The 20991-nt window shown below is 44.3% G+C and overlaps 1 protein-coding gene across 1 annotated transcript in view; it reads right to left on the bottom strand.

Annotated features, from left to right (window-relative positions):
• chek2 (checkpoint kinase 2) overlaps nucleotides 1–20991 on the bottom strand; it is a 60312-nt gene that overhangs the window by 15970 nt on the left and 23351 nt on the right. Inside the window, exon 8 of the mRNA XM_083640523.1 lies at nucleotides 3499–3552. Coding sequence (XP_083496649.1) covers nucleotides 3499–3552 — 54 coding nt within the window. The remainder of the gene's footprint in view (nucleotides 1–3498; nucleotides 3553–20991) is intronic.

The raw sequence follows: 20991 nt of genomic DNA, 5'->3' as shown, positions 1-20991 counted from the left end.
TCCTGCCAGGGGCGTGTCAGCGCAGGAGACAAGGGGAGAAGGGATCTGTCCTCTTCTCTTCAACCGGAACCTTGGACTGCACTACTGACCTGGACCAAGGGGGGTTACCGTGGCCTCACTAACTTTTCCAACTTCCAACTCCATTCAATCTATCCTACATCTATCCAAGTAAGATCGTTCCTCATACAGATTAAAAGTCTTCACCAGGATTAAAAAGGCAACAAGGAACCATTCACCTTTATTATAGGGGACCTTTCTCTTTAAAAAGGAAACAAACAAAGCTGAGCTCAAAACTCTAGTAAGTTGTGCACAACTAGGTTACGCTGCAGCAGAACTATTATAGGATTTATTTTGGGGGTTATTTTATTTTATTGTTACGGCCGAATTCTGTCAAAACTTGAATAATTGTATGTCATTGTGTTTATGGGAAAATGCCATACTGAAAGAAAGGAAAAGAAAATCAATTCAAACTAAACAGTTCAAACGAGATTGATTGTGTCTGGTCTGGTGTCATTTCTGAGTCCTCCATTGTCCGATGGTAATAATTTGAGAATTTATTATCTGCTTCTATTAACCGAACCAGGATGCTAAACTTTTAAGTAAGTACATAGCACTCCCAGACCCTGTGGATAAGTTTTCCAGTATTTCCGCCTATGGTTCTATTGATACCTGGTTACATAAACAATCCAGAATTCTAAATGTTATCCCTTTCCTTTGTTATTGTCATCTATAGTGGTTATTTGCATAAAAACACACAGTTTGATTAGGAAATAATTGTATCTTTTTTAAATATGGGCTTTGATTAAAAAAAAAGTAACTTGAGTTACTTGACAAAGTAACTGGTATAATATTACTGAAATCCTATAAGTAATAAGTTATATTACTGAGTTACTGCCAAAAGTAATATATTACATGGAATATATTACTTTTGTAATGAGTTACCCCCAACACTGCTCATATCAAGCTAGAGCTCCGCCCACAGGAGTCATGGATCGGCAAGTCAGCTCCCCATACACTCTACAACTGGTATGGAGTTCATACAACTGTATGTCCAATAATATGCACTATCCCTTTAAATCCTCTAAAGGTGCTAAACTTTGTGCTAACTTAGCTTGGATGTGTTATGCTAGGTAGGCTAGTTAGATCCTATAAAAGTAGGCTACTGAATGCACTCAGTGTGTTTGAATTTCAGCTTTTTTATCAGTATTTATATTTACTTTTGGTTTTATTGGTTGTGGTGTGTGTTCAACTTTTTTATCTATGGTTTATCTATGTTTGGGACTGGAACAGGGATTATAGAACAACTGCATGTAAACTGGACTGGGGAAAAATGAATGTTGAAAAAGCTATGTACTGTATATTTTGAATTGTATATTTTTGATTTTAGAGCAAGATAAAATATGTCTGCTCTTGGGCACCCCTGAATTTTACATTCATCTTTTAAAATAAAGATGTGTTTAAAAAGCTATTGCGTGTTAAAAGCTTGTGTTACGTTTTCAGTGCTGTGCCTTTCCTCTGGGTAAACAAGAAGTGAGCTTGAAATAAATTGAGCTGCTCATTTTTTGATACTGAGCTATAGCTCAAAGTAAAAAATATGAGCTATGAACTTGAACTATAGTTCATTTTAATCTGCGGGAGCTGAATTTTGAGCTAGCTCTTGTGAAGTGTGAGCTTGCACAAAACTGCACTCTACATACTGTCCTTTCATACACAAATAAAAAAAATAGGCGCTTTTGTTCATACACTTATTATTATTGAATTGTATATAGTAGTTAATGTACCGTATATGTTCAACTATCCTTTGTTTGTTATTCTTGCCTGTTTTAGACTGACCATTCACTGTTCTTTTGTGTGCGAGTACATTGAGAGTTTCCTTTTATGTGCACGTACTTGGCCAATAAAGCTGATTCTGATTCTGAGCTTGTTGACATACATCACACACTGGCTGCCCCACAAAACACAGCGTTGACCAAAGATCGTCTACTATGTCAAGAGCAGTCACTCCATCACCCACCACAGACCACAGATAGATACAATCTCAATGACTGACCAGAAATTGTATTGCTCTGGTTTTATTGCAAGCAAGCAATAAAGATCTTGGACAAGAAGCCCCGCCGTTACCACCAATGTCACATCATTAAAAAGTATAACTTACTCACCCTGGACAGTCTTAAAATATACAATGATGCCTGTCTTGTCTTGCCCTTCCACCAATGAATCAGTTTGTATTAATAAAAAACAACACCAGACGCACGAGGTCAATCTCAAGAGGGGAATGTGTGGTTCCATTTAGAGGGAGCACTTTTAGTCGTTCAGCTTTCTCTGTGAGCCACACAGTACTTGAACAGTCTGCCTTTACTATTAGAGTTTTCTTATTGAAAGACTGTATATTTTGTCATACCTGACAGTTTCGACTGATACTTCCTGCAATCTTCCTCAGAGACGTCACGTGATGTTGTTGTGACGTGCTGTATGGCTGGTTTATGAAGGGTTGGCCATCCCACCTGGATAGGTAGGATGACCATGCCCCCTGCTGGCCGGTAGTTTATGGAGGAGGACTGTGTCCCAGGTGTGGGATAGCATGTAGGCCCCCTCATCCCGGTTCACAGTCCGGGGTGCACGTAGGTATGACAAAATATACACAGTCTTTCAATAAGAAAACTCTAATAGTTAATAATAGATAGACGAAATGAACTTGTTTGGATTAGTCTGCCTTTACATTTAAGGAGCTGCCCAACATTTGGACTATTTAAAAATACTTTAAAAAATTGGCTTAAAGAACACCAGAGTTGTACTCATTTCTAAATCCCCTGTGCACCATTGTCATTTATCTACTGTATGTGTGGACATTGCTCTCACTCTGTATTTTTAATCCTACATTGTTTCTAACCCATTGCTTTGTTTTTAATCATAATTGCTATATTGTTGACTTGATATTGTTTTGTTTTTAATTTTAATTGTTTAATTGTTATACTGTGACCTGTTGACCATATTGTTAACTTGTCCAGGGACTACAGATGCAAATTAGCCTCTTGGCTAAATCTGACACATTTACACTGTAGTGTGAACTAAAGTGTGGATTGATGTGTATTGTCCCTGTCAAATAAATCTGAAATAAATAAAAATAAAAATTGTTCTATGCTTTTATTGTTTTATGCTTTTTATTTATTTCTTGACTTCTGCACTTTTTAACCTCTGTCCCTGTCGCTGTTTTAGACACCTGAATCTCCCCACGGGGATAAATAAAGGTTTCAATCAATCAATCAAAGGAAAGAGAAATTAAGTAAGTTTTCTGATGGGAGAATGCTCCTTTTCTGCTTCCTGGTTTTGGTGGACAATCACAGTGGCTTCTGTGTAACTTTGGAAGTGCTGTAGTATCTCAGAAGGTAAGTAAGAGAGCCATCTATCACATGACGGTGAAAACACGGATTGATGTGATATCACGTCAATGGTGGGGAAAGAGTTATAGCAGGTGTAAATAGTCTGAGTGAAACTCACATGGTTGATTTTCCTCAGGATCTCGATCTCCGTCTCTGCGCTTTTCGTTGCCGTCTGTCATTGGACAAAACACATCACATGATCACCTTCCCTGGCCAGCCATTGGACAGAAGCATTTATCTCAAGTGTAATCATGTCCGGTGGTTTGGGCGTCGATCCGTCAAGCTGTTTTCAGCGGGAGACATATCGAATATACTCGATGTATCGCGGCTTGTGCCACGTGAGATGTAGTAAATCAGTGGTTCCCAACCTTTTTTGTCTTATGTACCCCTTGAGCTGTTTTTCCATGCCAATAGTACCCCCCTCACTTATACGTGTTGATGATTACATACAAGTCAATCCATACAAAATGGGCTTGGCCTCTTTTTTCCTTTTGTCACCAGGCCGGCCTAAACCTGAATCTGGAGCGATAGCAACTGGACGTTTTTGAGCCATTTCAGTAACATAATAGTGTAACAGTTGACACTTGCTGGGGGGAACTAGTTGCGGTGCATTTTGGAAGTAAATTGTAATCCCCAATCTTTCCAAGTACCCCCTGCAAGCTGCTCAAGTACCCCTAGGGGTACACATACCCCTGGTTGGGAATCACTGTAGTAAATGACTATATCACGAACATTTGAGTATAATTAGTCACGCATTGTTTATAACTTAAGCCGCCGGCATGACTCGCTTCACATTTCCTCTTGTCAGCTCTCCCTCTCAAGGGAGAGCTCTGTCACACTCAGACAAACAGGAAGGGAGGGGGAATCACATGGATACGTCAAACACGTCAAACACACTCGCCGTTCCCAGTGTGGCTGCAGTTTCAAATGATGACAAAACAACCACTATTGCAATTTGCAATAACGCTACACACTTTGCAACGCCCTGTACATGTCCCGCAAGGTTTCTGAGATTAGGGGAAAGTCTTAGCTGACGTTACGCTAATCCAAACGTGGGGAGGAGGCAGTGGATTTGTTTGGCGTTAACGTTAGTTGTTGTGGTGGCTAACGTTAGCTAGCTGGTTGTGGCTACCTAGTTCAGCAGGCAGCAGTCCACAAGCTTGTTGTGACCAAAATCCCTGCATTTAAAGCACTTCATACTCCCAGAGCTGGCGTAAACCATAGAGAACCTCATGGAATACTCAAAATGAAACGTCCAGGGTGTGTGTCTCCAAAAGCAACTAACGCTAACGTTACATGCAAGGTAACGTGAAGCTAACGTAGCTAGCTGCGGGGCAGTCATGCTCTATAAGGAAAACGAATGCGCACATTTACATAAAAGTCAACATCACATAGTGTATTTTCTTTAATCTAGAGGCATCATTTTTCAGTCAAAAGTGAAACGACACAGATATGATGGGCGTATAGTGAGGCTTTCCATGCCTCACTATAGAACACCTGGCCCCAATGCAAAATTCAGACAGCTTATATGTTGCCAGTAACGTCATGCCAATAAGAGTCTAAATTACTATGCCTTTTGTGTTTTATCTGCACACTAAGCACATAGGCTTTCGGTTCTATAAAAGCCATTATTTTTTGTATTGACTATTGAGTGATACACAATCATATTATATCAGAAGTGTTGTGTAACTTTGTTTGTGTTCACAATAGTGATGTCAGATTTGCTTAGGTCAGAGCTATGGAATATTAAATCATCCATCTTTGCTCACTACATCTGCCCTTTCTTCTTTTCTTTTTTTACCCCAGGTGTGCATAAAATACAGGTTATTTTTTTTAATTTTGGAAATCCATTGGTCAAAATGTGTATGAACCCTGAAGGGTTAAATCGAGCATTTATGTGAGATTTAAAAAAGTATCGAGATATATTATATCGTGTATCGCGATATTCTTTAGAGGCCATATCGCCCAGCCCTAAGGTCACGTAGGAAAAACCAGCTTCAACGACTCATCTGACACCATCAGACTCCAGGATTGTAGTTTTCCTCAGAATTTAGATGCACTTAAGTTTAATTTAACTTAAGTTCTGTCTTAAGTTACAATATGCTACTAAAGCTGTGTCAATGTTTCGTTGCACCACAGAGACGTAAGGCACATTTTAACTACACTGTCGTAAAGTCCACACTAACTAATATTGTGGCAGAAAATTATTGTTTTCACTTTCTGTGGCCAATCAGTGAACAGCACTATTCTGTGGCCAATCAGTGAACAGTGTGGTGTTTATAGAGTACCGCAGGAATGAGTCCTAAGATCTGCCTGAGACCCCGACGTTAGCACTTGCTTGATTTTCTAAGCGTAAATGCGATTTTCAGGAAATGCTTCAAAAATCATAAACGTTTGTGGAGATTATCTTGCTGAACACAAAGGTCTCAGTTTCATAAACTTTTGTTAATCACAGACCTTATTTAAGGCATTTAACCCCAATCCCCATACAAAAATTGCATTGTCTTCCCAACGAGGGAACCATGACTTCTGGGTTGGCCTACAAAAATAGATCAGATCTATCCCTGTTTTCATTCTGTTCATTCTGTTTTCATTCTGTTAATTCTGTTTTCATTCTGTTCATTCTGTTTTCATTCTGTTTAATTTGACAACACGGTAAGTGTTGTCAAATTAAACAGAATGAAAACAGTCGGCGTGACAATCTGGGGCAAGGTTGTTGCCTACCGCAAATTATGGTTTTCACACTTCATTAACACTAACCAAAGATAACATATATTGCTATTTGTTAGGTTCATAGACCGTTACATCTGCGGTGAGTGAGCTCTCTTCATCAAAATTGTAATATACCATGTTATGATCCTCTCAGAAAACTAGAACGACTGCAACGCGGACTTATGCCTCCGCCATTAGTTCATTCTTAAGTCCAAATCGCCATTTGAGGCAAATTGGAAGAAATTCCGTCAAGGCACTCCTGAGATGTTGCATTACAGAGCTTGGAAATTGGGTGTGTGAGGTCACAGTGACCTTGAACTCTGACCACCAAAATGTAATCAGTTCATCCTTGAGTCCAAGTGGACGTTTGAGGCAAATTCGAAGAAATTCCATCAAGACATTCCTGAGATATTGCGTTAACAAGCTTGAAAATGGCATTCAAAAGGTCAGTGACCTTGACCTTTGATAAATAACATGGAATCAGTTCATCCTTGAGGCCAAGTTAATGTTTGAGGCAAATTGGAAGAAATTCCATCAAGCCGTTCTTGAGATATCACTTTAACAAACTTGGGAATGGCATTCGTGAGGTCACAGTGACCTTGATCTTTGACCACGAAAATCTAATCAGTTTCTTCCTTGAGTCCAAGTCGATGTTTGAGGCAAATTTGATGAAACTCTGTCAAGGCATTCCTAAAATATCGCGTTAACAAGCTTGAAAATGGCGTTCGAGAGGTCACAGTGACCTTGACCTTTGACCACCAAAATCTAATCAGATCATCCTTGAGTCTAAGTCGATATTTGAGGCAAATTTGATGAAATTCCATCAAGGCATTCCTGAGATATTGCGTTAACAAGGTGGAAAATAGTGTTTGAGAGGTCAGTGACCTTGACCTTTGACCTCCAAAATCTAATAAGATCATCCTTGAGTCTAAGGGGCAGTTTACACGAGGACGGTTTCCTATGGTGACGGGGAATTATTGTAGACGGCGAATTTGGGCTTAGGAAACAACACATTTTGAAACCACCTTCCAGCGTCAAATTCATTGTGACGCTTCCCGCTGCGCGCTCCATGTAATCGCTTTGAGACGGCACATATCAGAAACTCTGACGTGCCTGCACACGCGACACACCATTACGCCATAGTCGTGCGCGAGTTGGCAACCATTTTCAAAATAAAACGTCAGTATGAATGGCAACATTCAGAATTAAGCTACACTGAGGCCAACTTCAGTTACATGTTCATAACGTTACTGCTGCGAGGAGCCGATGGCTGTACCCGGTCGGCATTTAACGTTAGTTACAAAAGCACGTCGACAGTGTTTTCTCACTGCCAGTAGCCTACAGTAGGGTTTGACAGATAGCACACTCAGCGCTCCCGGTCCTCGCTGCTCGTTAGAGATTTCCAATAGGCGTTATTCTGATAAACTGGTCACATATGTTACATTCTCACCCGACAAATATTAAAATTTTAAAACAGTTTGGGTTTTATTTTTTTAGCTTGAAAAAAGCTTTTTGGCAAGTCTAAATGACTGCGGAAGGCGTACTCTACTTCCTTGTTTAAAACCAGAAAGACGATTACGAAATTACGTCATGCATAAGTGTCCTTGTATGGGCAAAGAATAAGGTGATCACACTGCCACCTAGCGACCTGGCATGTACATTACGGCATTTTAAAAATTCAACAGCGCTCATGTAAACAGGGAGAAGGTGTGAAGGAAAAGGTGTGAGGGAAACACTATTGTGTCGTTTCTTTCAGAAACTGTCCTCGTGTAAAGGGCCCCTAAGTCGATGTTTGAGGCAAATTTGATGAAATTCCGTCAAGGCATTCCTCAGATATCGCGTTAACGAACATCGTACGTACGCATAATAAAATACAGGACATACCTTTGTCAATCACTGTTTGTTGTTTTTGATGTAATGTTATTTTGTGGGAGGTTAAATGGCTAAAATTAACCTCATACTCCAAGTTATCCCACCTGAAGCCAGGAAGTTGTCTCATATGAATATATTAGCCATCACATATCCCTGAGACTCCAATCATCTCAGTGTATACATGAAACAGTACAGAGAGTTACATTGATGCAGTTGTAGAATGGAATTTGTATCAATAATCATCATTCTTCATCCTGCATAAACAAGATAGCATTTCAAGCCAATATGAAACAATGACCATATAAAAATTGAAGCCAGGAGTCACGAAGTTGTCTTATATGAATGTTTTAGCCAGACAGCTGCTGGGCTCGTGGGAGCACAGGCTGCCTGCAGTTACTAAAGCCGTTTTCCCACATGCGCTTTTTACCGCTAAATGACCGGAACGTGGTCTAATGCCTTCATGTGTGAAAGTTGTTTCCCGGTGTAAGCGCGACCCCGTCATCGCAGACATTTCACCAGTGTCAAGTCATTCGCCGCGACACCGGTCCTTCTCTCATGGGCGAGGTGTACACACGTTGCTTAAAGGCCGGCTTTACCATGGGGAATATGAATATATATTAAATCTCACGCCCCTAAGGTTTTCGAATCCGTTGAAATTTTTGAAATTGGTTGTTTCCCGCCAGAGATATCACCAGAAATCCACTCTGCGTGGAGGGGGGGGGTGGTGGAGGGGAGGGGCGGGTGCGGGGACCCGAAATACTACATTTCCCACAATGCACTGGGCTCGCGTGGCCTTCGTTTTCATGCCCACACCTCAGGCATTTGGCTGATATCAAACTCCAGTAGGTGGCGGTAATGCACATATATGTTTGCCAACCGCCATAAAACTCAAAGAAGAAGAAGAAGAAGGCTTCGACAATAAAAGATACAAAGAAGAAGAAATAAATCGAAAATAAAATTGCCTCCAAATTGCACCAAATGTAAACGGTAGTATATATGTCGGGAGATGTCTTCATAAATTTTTTTTCATGCATTTTAAGGCATTTTCGTAGGAGTTACGCGCATCTGATGTTGTAACTATTTTCTGTAAAAATGTGTAAAAATGGGTACATTGCTCAGCGTTGATTTCGTTACTTCAACTCACCTACTACTAGATGTAAAATTTGATGAGCTTTCCAATGCCGCCAGTCCCGTGTCTTCTGGTGCTTCCGTTCCAGAGATATGGTCTCTTGGCAAGGAGCTATGGAAAGCTAACCTAGCTACAGTATGCTATGCGGGTGGACAAGATGGCTGCCTTTTGCTTTTCGTCGAGAGCTCTGAAGGGGCGTGGAGGACCTCTAGAGGCGGGACCATGCTCACAAGACTTGTAGTTCATAGGCGCTCGAGTGCCGCAAGCGGGGAGGGAAGCCGGGTGACGCGTAACGCGTCATCCGGCTTCCCTAAAAATGTGAGAGATGCCTGATAGGTCAGGCAGTGAAGCTCCAATTTCAAAATATTTCAACGGATTCTAAAACCTTAGGGGCGTGAGATTGATATATATTCATATTCCCCACGGTAAAGCCGTCCTTTAATGTTCCAGCGGGCATAATCTAATCATTCGCGCACATTAAAGCAAACTGGCGAAATGATCTTGTGATAATAAGAGCGGTATGTCAGCTTCATGTGTGGGCGTGCTGATTTCCCCCTCTCCCCTCTCTGCTGCCTGCTCGCTCTCTGGCCAGTCCTTCAGTCCTCCTCCTTCAGTCACAGCCCGACAGGGACACAGACGAAGCAAATGCACGAAGCGAAATGTGGAAGTATTTTGCTTACGTTGCCGACAGCGAAGGCAAGCCCGGACACATCAAACGAAGCCAGTCTGTAAAAAGTGCTTCAACGCGACACAGGTGAACGGATAAACATCGAACCAGCCAGGCTATTTCTCTCAGACATGGATCCCAACTTCTTCAAATATTTCAGTTCAAAGACTGGTTAGCGAATGTGAATGATACAACATACATGCCCTCTTAAGTTAAACGAGTGTGATTTATTGTGTGACAAGCAAACTTATTTCACCATCGGAGTTTTGCCGACACGTCACTCCCCACCCGCTCTGCAGTGCCGCCCCGCCCCCCAACATACAGGCAATTTCGCTGCTATATTCCCACATGCGAGCGCCCAGGTGTGAAGGGAAATGTCCGATATTGACTTACAGGTAATTTTCCGGTACGCATGTGGGAAAACGGCTTAACTGTCACCGCAAGGCCAGATTAACACCCCTACCCATCCACCCCCCCTTCCCCCCCGAGCATTACACTCGGACACAAGAAGGGGGAAAACAAGATAAAAAAAAAATTGTCTGAGTAAAATGCTGATTCTAAATATAACTGAATCGTTTTGTTTGACCAAGCAATTTTACAAAAGCATTTTACAAAATGTCTATGGAAAAATTAATGGCTGACCAGTCACCACCAGGGACACTGGAACTGTTTTTAAGTAGGGGTGCTGCAGGGAAGGGACTGTCTCCTTCCGGCGGGCTAAAAACTTACGTTTTTTTGGACATATGTTTTTTAGCCATATGTAGAGGAATATCTAATTTTAAATTAACATTAGGATTATACTGTGATGTCATTGTGAGTGAGAAAAGGAGAAAATACTGAATAATTTATTCAGTATTTTCTCCTTTTCTCACTCACTTTCATGTCACCACCTGCTCTCCCTTTAGGTTGTTTTACACTACAACAGACAGCAACACAGGCAGAAACACTGAACTTATTTAGTATTATATTTTATTATCTTATTATTATAAACCAAACATCAAAAATAACATCTCCACTTTGAATTGCTTGGCACGCACTGGCTCAGATACTTGCAAATCAGGGATCATGTTCGATCCAAGATTAATACCTTTGAAACACTCCCAGATGAACATGCTTTCTTCGATGTTTTGCTGAGCCCTCCTCATTCCAAGCATCTAATTTCTAGGTTTGTATGTTTGTTTGACAACTGCATCACAGCCTCTACTGAGAGGATTAGAGAAGCATGGCAGGGGGAACTTGGCATTGAGTTATCTGATATTGTATGGGATAGGAGTTTGTCTGTGGTGCAGCTCTGCTCAGTTAATAGTAGACACCAGCAGATCCAATTTAAAGTCACCCATCATCTTCATTACTTTAAGCAAAAGTTGCACAAGATCTACCCCTCTGTCTCTTCACTATAGCCCTTTTCCCACATGCGCTTTGTACCGCAAAATGACCGGAACGTGGTCTAATGCCTGCATGTGTGAAAGTCGTCGTGCCGGTATAAGCGCGACCCCGTCGTTGCCGAGATTTCACCAGTTTCGAGCCAGTCAGAAGAGCGGTATGCGCTATAGCGGATACAAGTGAGAAACGGATCCAGTCATTTTCCGCGACACCGGTCCTTCTCTCATGTGGGCGAGGTGTACACACGTTGCTTAACGTTCACTTCCAGCGTGCATCATCTAATCATTCGCGCACATCAAAGCAAACTACTTCCACATTTCGCTTCATGCATTTGCTTTCTCTACATACATACAAGCGTTGGGCTGGGCAGCTTGCAAGCCTCTGCCATTCTCGCTGTGTCTGTCCTGTGTGGCTGCTCCCCTCTCTCGAGCAGAGGGGAGGGGGAAAATCGGCTGTGTTTATTACGCTGGCTTGACGCTGCTCTTGAGTCAAACGAGTGTGATTTTATTGTGTGGCAAGTTTTGCCGACCCCCCAAATAAGCTCCCCCCTCCCCCCGCCCCCCAACATACCGGCTATTTGACGACTAGATTCCCACATGCGCGGGCTAAGGTGTGAAGGGAAATTCAGGGAAATGTCCGATATTGACTTACAGGTAATTTTCCGGTATGCATGTGGGAAAACGGCTTATGTGATAGATGTCAGGTATCGGAGGGCACTCTGTCTCATGCCTTCTTGTTCTGCCCTTCACTGGCAGGATTCTGGGCCAAAATATTTGACTGGTACTCTAAGGCCTACGAAATAACCCTTCAGCCGGAGGCAGAACTCGCCATCTTTGGCTGCTCGGAGTCCTCTCTGGACTTCACTACAGCTGTGCAACAATCTCTGACACTGGGGATTTGTTTTCAGTATACATGCTACAGCATGCGCTGGGATGCGTCATCAGTGATGTTGACTGGGGTTGTTGGGTGTTTCAGGTCTGACAACATCATACACCCTCGCCCAGTAGACCCAGCCGAGGCCGATTACGACCCCGACCCGCGTCCCAGAAGCAGCCGCTCACGGATCAGCCTTCCTACTCTATCTGCAACGTTGCCCGCGGAAGGGTTGATCACGCCCAATCCGCTGCAATAGAGTTTAGTGCTACACCGCAGTATTGTGAGTCCTTCGGTGCATGGAGGTCTAAGGCCCTGTGGGGTGATTCCAGGCCGGGCACCTCCTTCGTCTCACCAGAACCTCCTGTGGCAAAAGGCAATCCTACCATGCCGTACCATGGGGCAGGGAGGATGCCTCAAGGAGGCCTGTGCGCTGCACGTCATACACCTGCAGCGAGCACCTCGCTCTAGCCTGAAGGACCCCAGGCCGCGCCGATGTTTACGCAGATTTTCAGAAGGCTGATCCGTAGCGTTTGTGGATTTCTCCCTCACGAGAGCCAGGCTGGGGTGCTAAAACCCATCCCGTACCGGATGCCGTCTCTCCGACCGTCAACTGTCTCTCCAACTTGTCACCAAACTATACTTGGTTGTCACCTAGTCTATTCCTAAGTGTCACTGGCCAGGGGGAGCCAGGATTGTAGGTTTCAGTATACATGCTACAGCATGCGCTGTACAACTGTTGCCAAAAAAATAATTCTTAAGGAATGGAAGTCCCCCTCTTCAGAGAGACTCAGGTTCCTGAGAACCAACTCACTTAGAAAATGTCTAACTATATGGAACCCGTTTTTAGCCTACCTAATGAGGTTAGGGGCGACGGGTGACTCGCCCGGCTGGTTTCCTATAGACCCCTTGCGTGAGATCTCAAGTACATCAGAATCAGAATCAGAATCACTTTTATTGCCACAGTATGCAAGTTACATACAAGGAATTTGTCTTAGTGTCTGTATGCAGCATAGTGGTCACATCAATATACAGAGATAAGAAGTAGGAAGATAACTAAAGACAATCACAAAGTTGCAAGTGCAATCAAATCGAGTAAATATATACAATATGTACAGGGCCGCGGCACCCTATACGCAGAGTATGCAGACTGCATAGGGCAGGGGTGCCCAACCTTTTTTGACCGAAGATCTACTTTTCAAGTAGCCAGCCTCCCGAGATCTACCAGTCCAGTTTCAACATCGCTAACGCACACACATCGTTTCCAGCCTGCAGTAACTAACCTCACAACACTTTCTCGTTGTCCCACAACCACTTGACATTAGGGCTCTGAATCTTCACTGGCCTCACGATTCGATTACGATTCAGAGGGCTACGATTCAATTCGATCACGATTATCGATGCATCTCGATGCATCTTATATCGATGCATCACTTTTTTTCCCCAATACATGATTTATTTTTTCTCACTTTATTTTTTCTCACTGTGTGGCTACTTTTAAAATAAAAGTGCATTTGGAATTGCATTGTATTATGATCCATAATTAAAACTAGAACGACCGCAACGTGGACTTATGCCTCCGCCATTAGTTCACTCTGGAGTCCAAATCGCCATTTGAGGCAAATTGGAAGAGATTCCGTCAAGGCGCTCCTGTGATGTTGCGTTACAGAGCTTGGAAATTGGGTGTGTGAGAGGTCACAATGACCTTGAACTTTGACCACCAAAATGTAATCAGTTCATCCTTGAGTCCAAGTCGATGTTTGAGACAAGTTTGATTAAATTCCGTCAAGGCATTCCTGAGATATCGCGTTAACAAGCTTGAAAATGGCGTTGGAGAGCTCACCTTGACCTTTGACCTTTGACCACCAAAATCTAATCAGTTCATCCTTGACTCCAAGTCGATGTTTAGACAAGTTTGATTAAATTCCGTCAAGGCATTCCTGAGATATCGCGTTAACAAGCTTGAAAATGGCGTTCGAGAGGTCACAGTGACCTTGACCTTTGACCACCAAAATCTAATCAGATCATCCTTGAGTCTAAGTCGATGTTTGAGGCAAATTTGATGAAATTCCGTCCAGGCGTTCCTCAGATATCGCGTTAACAAGCTTGAAAATGGCGTTCGAGAGGTCACAGTGACCTTGACCTTTGATCTTTGACCACCAAAATCTAATCAGATCATCCTTGAGTCTAAGTCGATGTTTGAGGCAAATTTGATGAAATTCCGTCCAGGCGTTCCTCAGATATCGCGTTAACAAGCTTGAAAATGGCGTTCGAGAGGTCAAAGTGACCTTGACCTTTAACCTTTGACCACCAAAATGTAATCAGATCATCCTTGAGTCTAAGTCGATGTTTGAGGCAAATTTGATGAAATTCCGTCCAGGCGTTCCTCAGATATCGCGTTAACAAGCTTGAAAATGGCGTTCGAGAGGTCACAGTGACCTTGACCTTTGACCTTTGACCACCAAAATCTAATCAGATCATCCTTGAATCTAAGTCGATGTTTGAGGCAAATTTGATGAAATTCCGTCCAGGCGTTCCTCAGATATCGCGTTAACAAGCTTGAAAATGGCGTTCGAGAGGTCAAAGTGACCTTGACCTTTGACCTTTGACCACCAAAATGTAATCAGATCATCCTTGAGTCTAAGTCGATGTTTGAGGCAAATTTGATGAAATTCCGTCCAGGCGTTCTTCAGATATCGCGTTAACAAGCTTGAAAATGGCGTTCGAGAGGTCACAGTGACCTTGACCTTTGACCTTTGACCACCAAAATCTAATCAGATCATCCTTGAGTCTAAGTCGATGTTTGAGGCAAATTTGATGAAATTCCGTCCAGGCGTTCCTCAGATATCGCGTTAACAAACATCGTACGGACGGACGGACGTACGTACGTACGGACGGACAACCCGGATCCATAATGCCTCCGGCCTGGCTATCGCCGGCGGAGGCATAATAAACAACTGCATGTACTTCCATTATATTTTATTTGATTATTAATTTTTTTTTTTTTTTAATAATCGATTTTTGACGCGATCGACCTGGGGTCAGTCCGCGGTCGACCAGTAGACCGCGATCGACTGGTTGGGCACCACTGGCGTAGGGCATCATGTGCTCTTAACTCATTCACCGCCAAAGACGTCTTTGACGTGTTATCAGAAATAGCCCTCCCCGCCAATGACGTGTTTGACGTGTTTTTGTTTTTATGAGTGCAGCGCATAGTTGAAACACTTACCCAGCCTGTGACATAGTTTCAGGTCCCTAACCTCAAAGTCAAGCCGACAGCACGTTATCAAACACATACCGCAGCTGTTGTTTGAAATTAGGAACAAGGTGGAAAGGAGGAGAAACGCGCTTCCTTGTTGCAGAGGAGAAACGCCATTGAAATGCCCCCTCGCCGCGCTGCAGAGCTGATCGACTTGCTGCAGAGCAGCGGACATCGAAACCGCGGTAGTCAAACCCGTGACCAACATGATCGATCCTGGTCCCTGGACCCCGTTCCTATGTGCCAGCCCGAAAGAGACGAGACGGAGTCACAACTGTGTGGAGGAGAACAGCTGCAGCCTCGCCACAGAAATGGCTTTCACACAGAGTCAAGCAGCAGAGCAGCACAGCCACTTTCCTGGCAAGGAAGACTGGACTGCCTAGTCAAACCCGTGACGAACATGATCGATCCGGTTCCAGCAGCGCCTGGTCCCAAAGCCAAGCCGGACCCGTTCCTGTGTCGTGTCCATGGACTGTATATAGTCGTGTCGCAGCATTCGTCCCAGCCCGAACGAGAGGAGGAAAACGAGCAGAGGAGGCAAAACGCTGATGGGGAAGGAGGGGGAAGGAGGTGGGGGGAAGGAGGTGCGATCTAGCAGCAGCTGTGGACAGAACTCTCTCTCTCTGTGTGTGTGTGTGTGTGTGTGTGTGTGTGTGTGTCTGTGTCTGTGTGTGTCTGTGTGTGTCTGTCTGTCTGTCTGTGTCTGTCTGTCTGTCTGTCTGCACACTCACTCACACTGAGCAAACTGTATTGTTGAATGTAAAAAAAGCACTTCATATATATATATATATACATATATATATATATTTTTTTGTCATTTGTGTCATAATGAATAATATTTACATGTCTGATGTCAATACAGTTCAAAATAAAAGAATTGAGAGCGAGTTCTGCCTGAGATTGTGTGCTGTACATAAATGCCATTTTCTGCAATTTCTTTTCTCAGAGAGACCTTTTGGGTGAAAACAGGGTGTATATAAATGGCTATAAGTAGAGTACAGAACATGCTAAAAGCTCACTTTTTTTTCCTGGTGAACCCAGAGACGTACATCTTCATTTTGAGGTATTGCAAATCACTCTGGTGCTAATAGATAATTTACTGTGGGTCTTGAAAGATGACCAACAATTATGAAAATCTTTGGCCTGTGCTAAATATTGGCAGTCCTAAACTGGCGGTGAATGAGTTAAGGGCCTACAAAAAAAAAAAAAAAATATATATATATATATATATATATATATATATATATATATATATATATATATATATTTTTTTTTTTTTTGGTGCCCGCAGTCAGGCCACTCACTGAACAGCAGGCCAGGTGCCGCCTACTGGTTTACTAGTGGTTTTATTACTTTATTCAGGGTTAAAGTGGGTGCATCTCATTGTAAAATTGGACTCGGCCCAAATTGGGCTTCAAACGGCCCAAATCTGGCTTCAACCGGCCCAAATCTGGCTTCAACTGGCCCAAATCGGGCTTCAAACGACCCAAATCGGGCTTTAAACGGCCCAAATCTGGCTTCAAACGGCCCAAATTGGGCTTCAAACGGCCCAAATTGGACTTCAAACGTCCCAAATTTTTCGCCGCCGCCCTTCGGGTGCCAGCACGCGCTTCGCCCCGTATCGGCCTGGCCTGCTTGGTATCTAGTGCCCGGCCTGAATTATGATCCCAGTTTCCATGTACAGTTTAACAATCGCTTGTTTGCTGACATGTACAGTAATTCTAACAATTGTTTGTTTGCCACATGTAATGTAATGTGAGATACACTAGTATCGTTTATAATGAATGATTTTGCAGTCTTTCGTAACGAAAGACTGCAAAATCATTACCGTAATTATGATTTAACATGTGTGTAACATGTTAAAAAAGCCTTGTTTCTTACATTAAACAACTGTGTGGAACTTGAAGCCTGCCTCTGCCTCCACCTTCTTCTCCTGCTCGCCATCCTAACACCAGACAATTGGACTCGAGTCATAGGGACTCGGACTCGAGTCGACTCGAGTCGCAAATTTGACGACTTCCGACTCGACTCGGACTTGGAAGGTAAATACTTGAAACTCGACTCGGACTTGGAAGAAAATGACTCGAAACTCGACTCGGACTTGTGACAAGATCAGCCGAGTGCACCAGCTGGGCGTACGCCTAGGTTTACACGCTACGTCCGATGTAGAACTCAAAGTTACGACTAACTTAATTTTATTGACATGACTAGTGCACCCTGTATGCGCTGCGTCTGTGTATGGAGCAGGCGTAAAAGTTACACCCAAATGCGTAGCTACTCACTGACAGCTGTCTCATCTTGATCTGCGCGTGATGCGGCCGGAATCTTCTCCAAAAATATCGATCGATATGTGCTGTAAATCGACGTTTTGGGCGCAGGACCTCCGCTCGTTGGCGGGGTTTTAAAAGCTGATGCGTCGGAAGATCTTTCAATTTCTTCCTGACTTCGTCAACTGCCCGCAGTGCGCAGTCTGCCATCGCATTCAGTACTGATTGCACTTGTGATCAAACTGCTTGTGTTGGCGCTGTTAAATTGAGCTGTGAGAACGTTCCTATGCTTTGAATACAACTCTATAAGTTTGAGCTGAGTTGGAGCTGTCTGTCAGCTGTCTCGAGCTCGTCTGAGAGAAGTGTGTTGCTTGGCAACAAGCACGTATTAACGTGAACGCGCACGTCTGCAGCCTAAATAATCTCTGCCTTGTCATTTTTTCTAACCTGTGATTCGACTTGACATAACCTGTGACTCGACTCGAGACTTGACTTGAAATAACATTGTGACTTGACTTGACTTGACTTGCCGACAAAACGAAAGACTTGGGACTTGCTTGAGACTCGGGACCAATTGACTTGAGACTCGCTTGGGACTCGGATCAGAGGGACTTGGACAATTGTCTGCCTAACACTAACATTCTGCGTTCATAGTGCTGTATTTAATATGTACAGGTAGATGTTCTTCCTGCTAGGCTCTAGGCCTGCCGCACCTCCACCGGTGCCAATTTGTTAGCTGCAGGGTCATCAGCTGGGGACCACCCAGATGTTTCGCCCCTTAGCCCAGAACATCTCCTGGTGGTGGGGCAGTGAACAGGGACGTCTCCCTGACACTCCCTGCAGCTAACCTTCTTCAGGAGTTGCTTGCTCCCCATGCCTTGTCTCGTCTTTTCAGCCAGAGCCAAAAGCTTGCCTTCTCCGCCTCCTCCGATATCTCTCTGGTTGCCTTGTGCAGTCTGGCTCCCCGTAACCCCAGGTCCTTGAGAAGGCGCGTTGTTGAGTGCCCAATGAACCCTCGGACACCGACTTCCACCGGGTAGAGCCTCACGCTCCATCCGCCTTCCTTGCACTCTGCGACCAGATCTGCATATTTTGCTCTCTTTCTTTCATGCGCTGCCTCCAACCCCTCTTCCCACGGCACTGTCAGTTCTACGAGCAGTGCTGATTTTCCGGCTGTGGACCACAGAACCATGTCTGGCCGCAGTGTGGTGCTGCAGACTTCCTGGGGAAAGTGGAGCTGCCTGCCTAGGTCCACCTCCATCCTCCACTCCGATCCTGGTGTCAAGACCGTAGCTGCTGGTCTCCTGTTGGTAGTAGCTGCGGGCTCCCCCTGCCTGAGAAAGTGGATCCTTTGTTGGCTCCCTGGTGGATTCTCATTATTCGCCTCTAGCCTTCTTTTCTCCACCACCTCTGCCAGCTTCCTGAGCACCTGGTCATGTCGCCATCTAAGCCGACCCTGTGTCAGTGCGGTTTTACAACCTGACAGAGTGTGCTGGAGGGAGGCGTTGATGGTCCCACAGAGGTCACAGGTTTGCTCTGTCCCAAACCACTGATGGAGGTTGCGAGGGCATGGTAGGGTGTCGTAGGTTGCCCTGATGAGAAAACTGAGTCAAGCCTGTGGCAGTTTCCAGAAGTCTGCCCAATTGATCGCTCGACTCGTCGTGACACCCTCCCACGTTGTCCAGCACCCCTGCTGCCCCTGTGCCACAGCCTGCACTCTGTACCCTTCCTGCTCCATCCGGGTAACCTCGGAGACAACAAGGTCCTTCCTTCCCTTCTTGTCTGATCTGGACCACAGGCTGGGTGGGTCACCCCATCCGAGGCCTGCCCGCCCTGTCTGGACCCTGCCCACCATCTCCTGGTGTTGCAGTCTGCTCACTGCCCTCTGGACTTCCTCCTTAGCCCTCCATTTCCTTCCAGTCACCACTTGGACATGTGTATCCTTGACTGCTTTGTTGGAGGAGTCCCTTAATTCCATCACTAGCCTCGCCTTTTCTTGTCTGTACCCGAGGGTGATAGATTTCAGGGGTAGATGGAGTGAGTTCCACCCATAGAGACCTGCTGCTGAAAAGCACCGTGGGAGCCCGAGCCATTTGCGGATGAAGGTGTTGGCTTTAGCATCCATCCTGCTTACGGCTGATGAGGTGACTTCACTCAGCTTCAGAGGCCACATTATCCTTGGGTACAGAGTGAAGTTATAACACCACACCTTATACCTTCCGGGTAGCTGGCTTGAGTCGATCTTCGACAGGCCTGCTGAAAGCTGCTGCAGGATGGTTTTCCCCATCTCCTTGTCTGAGAGACTAGATGTATATTGTCTTCCCAGACTTCGGATTGGCTGGTCTACGATGCAGGGGATGTTTTCTCCGCCGATGGTGAAGGTGGCCCCATCGTTCCGCACCCCTTTTCGCAAGGAAAGACTCCTCGACTTCCGTGGCTTGAATTTCATCCTTGCCCAGGTGATCAGTTCGTCCAGTCTCTTTAAGAGTCTGGGCGTACACGGTGCAGTTCGCAGCAAGCAAGTGATGTCGTCCATGTAGCTCCTTAATGGGGGAAGCCTCTGGCCTGCAGGCAGTCGGACTCCACCCACCACCTGCCTTGCTCCGATCAGGATGACTTCAAAAGCTGCCACGAAGAGGATGGGGGAGATGGAGCATCCCATCGCGATCCCTACTTCCAGCTGTTGCCAGCCGCTGGTGAACTTTTGCAGCGCGAAGCACATATGCATGTCCTGAAAGTAGCTCATAACCATGGCCTTGATGTTGTCTGGGATGTAGAAAAAGTCCAGTGCAAAGGCAATGAGCTGATGTGGTACTGACCCATACGCATTGGCCAGGTCCAGCCATATGACATGCAGGTCTTTTTTCTCCCTCTTAGCGGTCTGGATCTGTTCCCAAATCATGGAGGCATGCTCCACGCAGCCTGGGAAACCTGGGACCCCGGCCTTCTGGCAGCTTGTGTCAATATTAGGGGTGTCACAATATATCGGCCCACGAAATTTCGCGATAGTAAAACGTCACGATATGTATCGTTGAGATGAAATCTCATATCGTGATTTTTTTTTTTTTTTTTTTCAAAAATAGACAAAGAAACGTCTTTGTTTGTTTAAGTTCAATGTGTGGAAAGTAGTTCAGTTGAACAAGTCTCTGAAGAGACACATGAGAAGTTATACAGGAGAGAAACCATTCAATTGAGTTTCTGGCAAAACTGTTTACTTGACAGGAAAAACTGAAGATGCATAAAAAATAGACTAAGAAAAGTCTTGTTGTTTGAGTTTGAAGAAAAACTGAAGATGCATAATGAGAATTTATACTGCTGAGAAACCTTTTAGTTCAAAGTAAATCTAAGTGACGGTGTAACTCATTCTATTTCAAGATAAGCCTTATCTCCAATCTCATGTTTTTTCTAGTTGTTATTGTAATAACAATTTCCCACAACAGCATGTTTTG

This window comes from Poromitra crassiceps (genome assembly GCF_964638095.1).
Source record: "Poromitra crassiceps genome assembly, chromosome: 1".
In the NCBI taxonomy this organism is placed as follows: domain Eukaryota; kingdom Metazoa; phylum Chordata; class Actinopteri; order Beryciformes; family Melamphaidae; genus Poromitra; species Poromitra crassiceps.
This window is presented reverse-complemented; position numbering and strand designations above follow the sequence as displayed.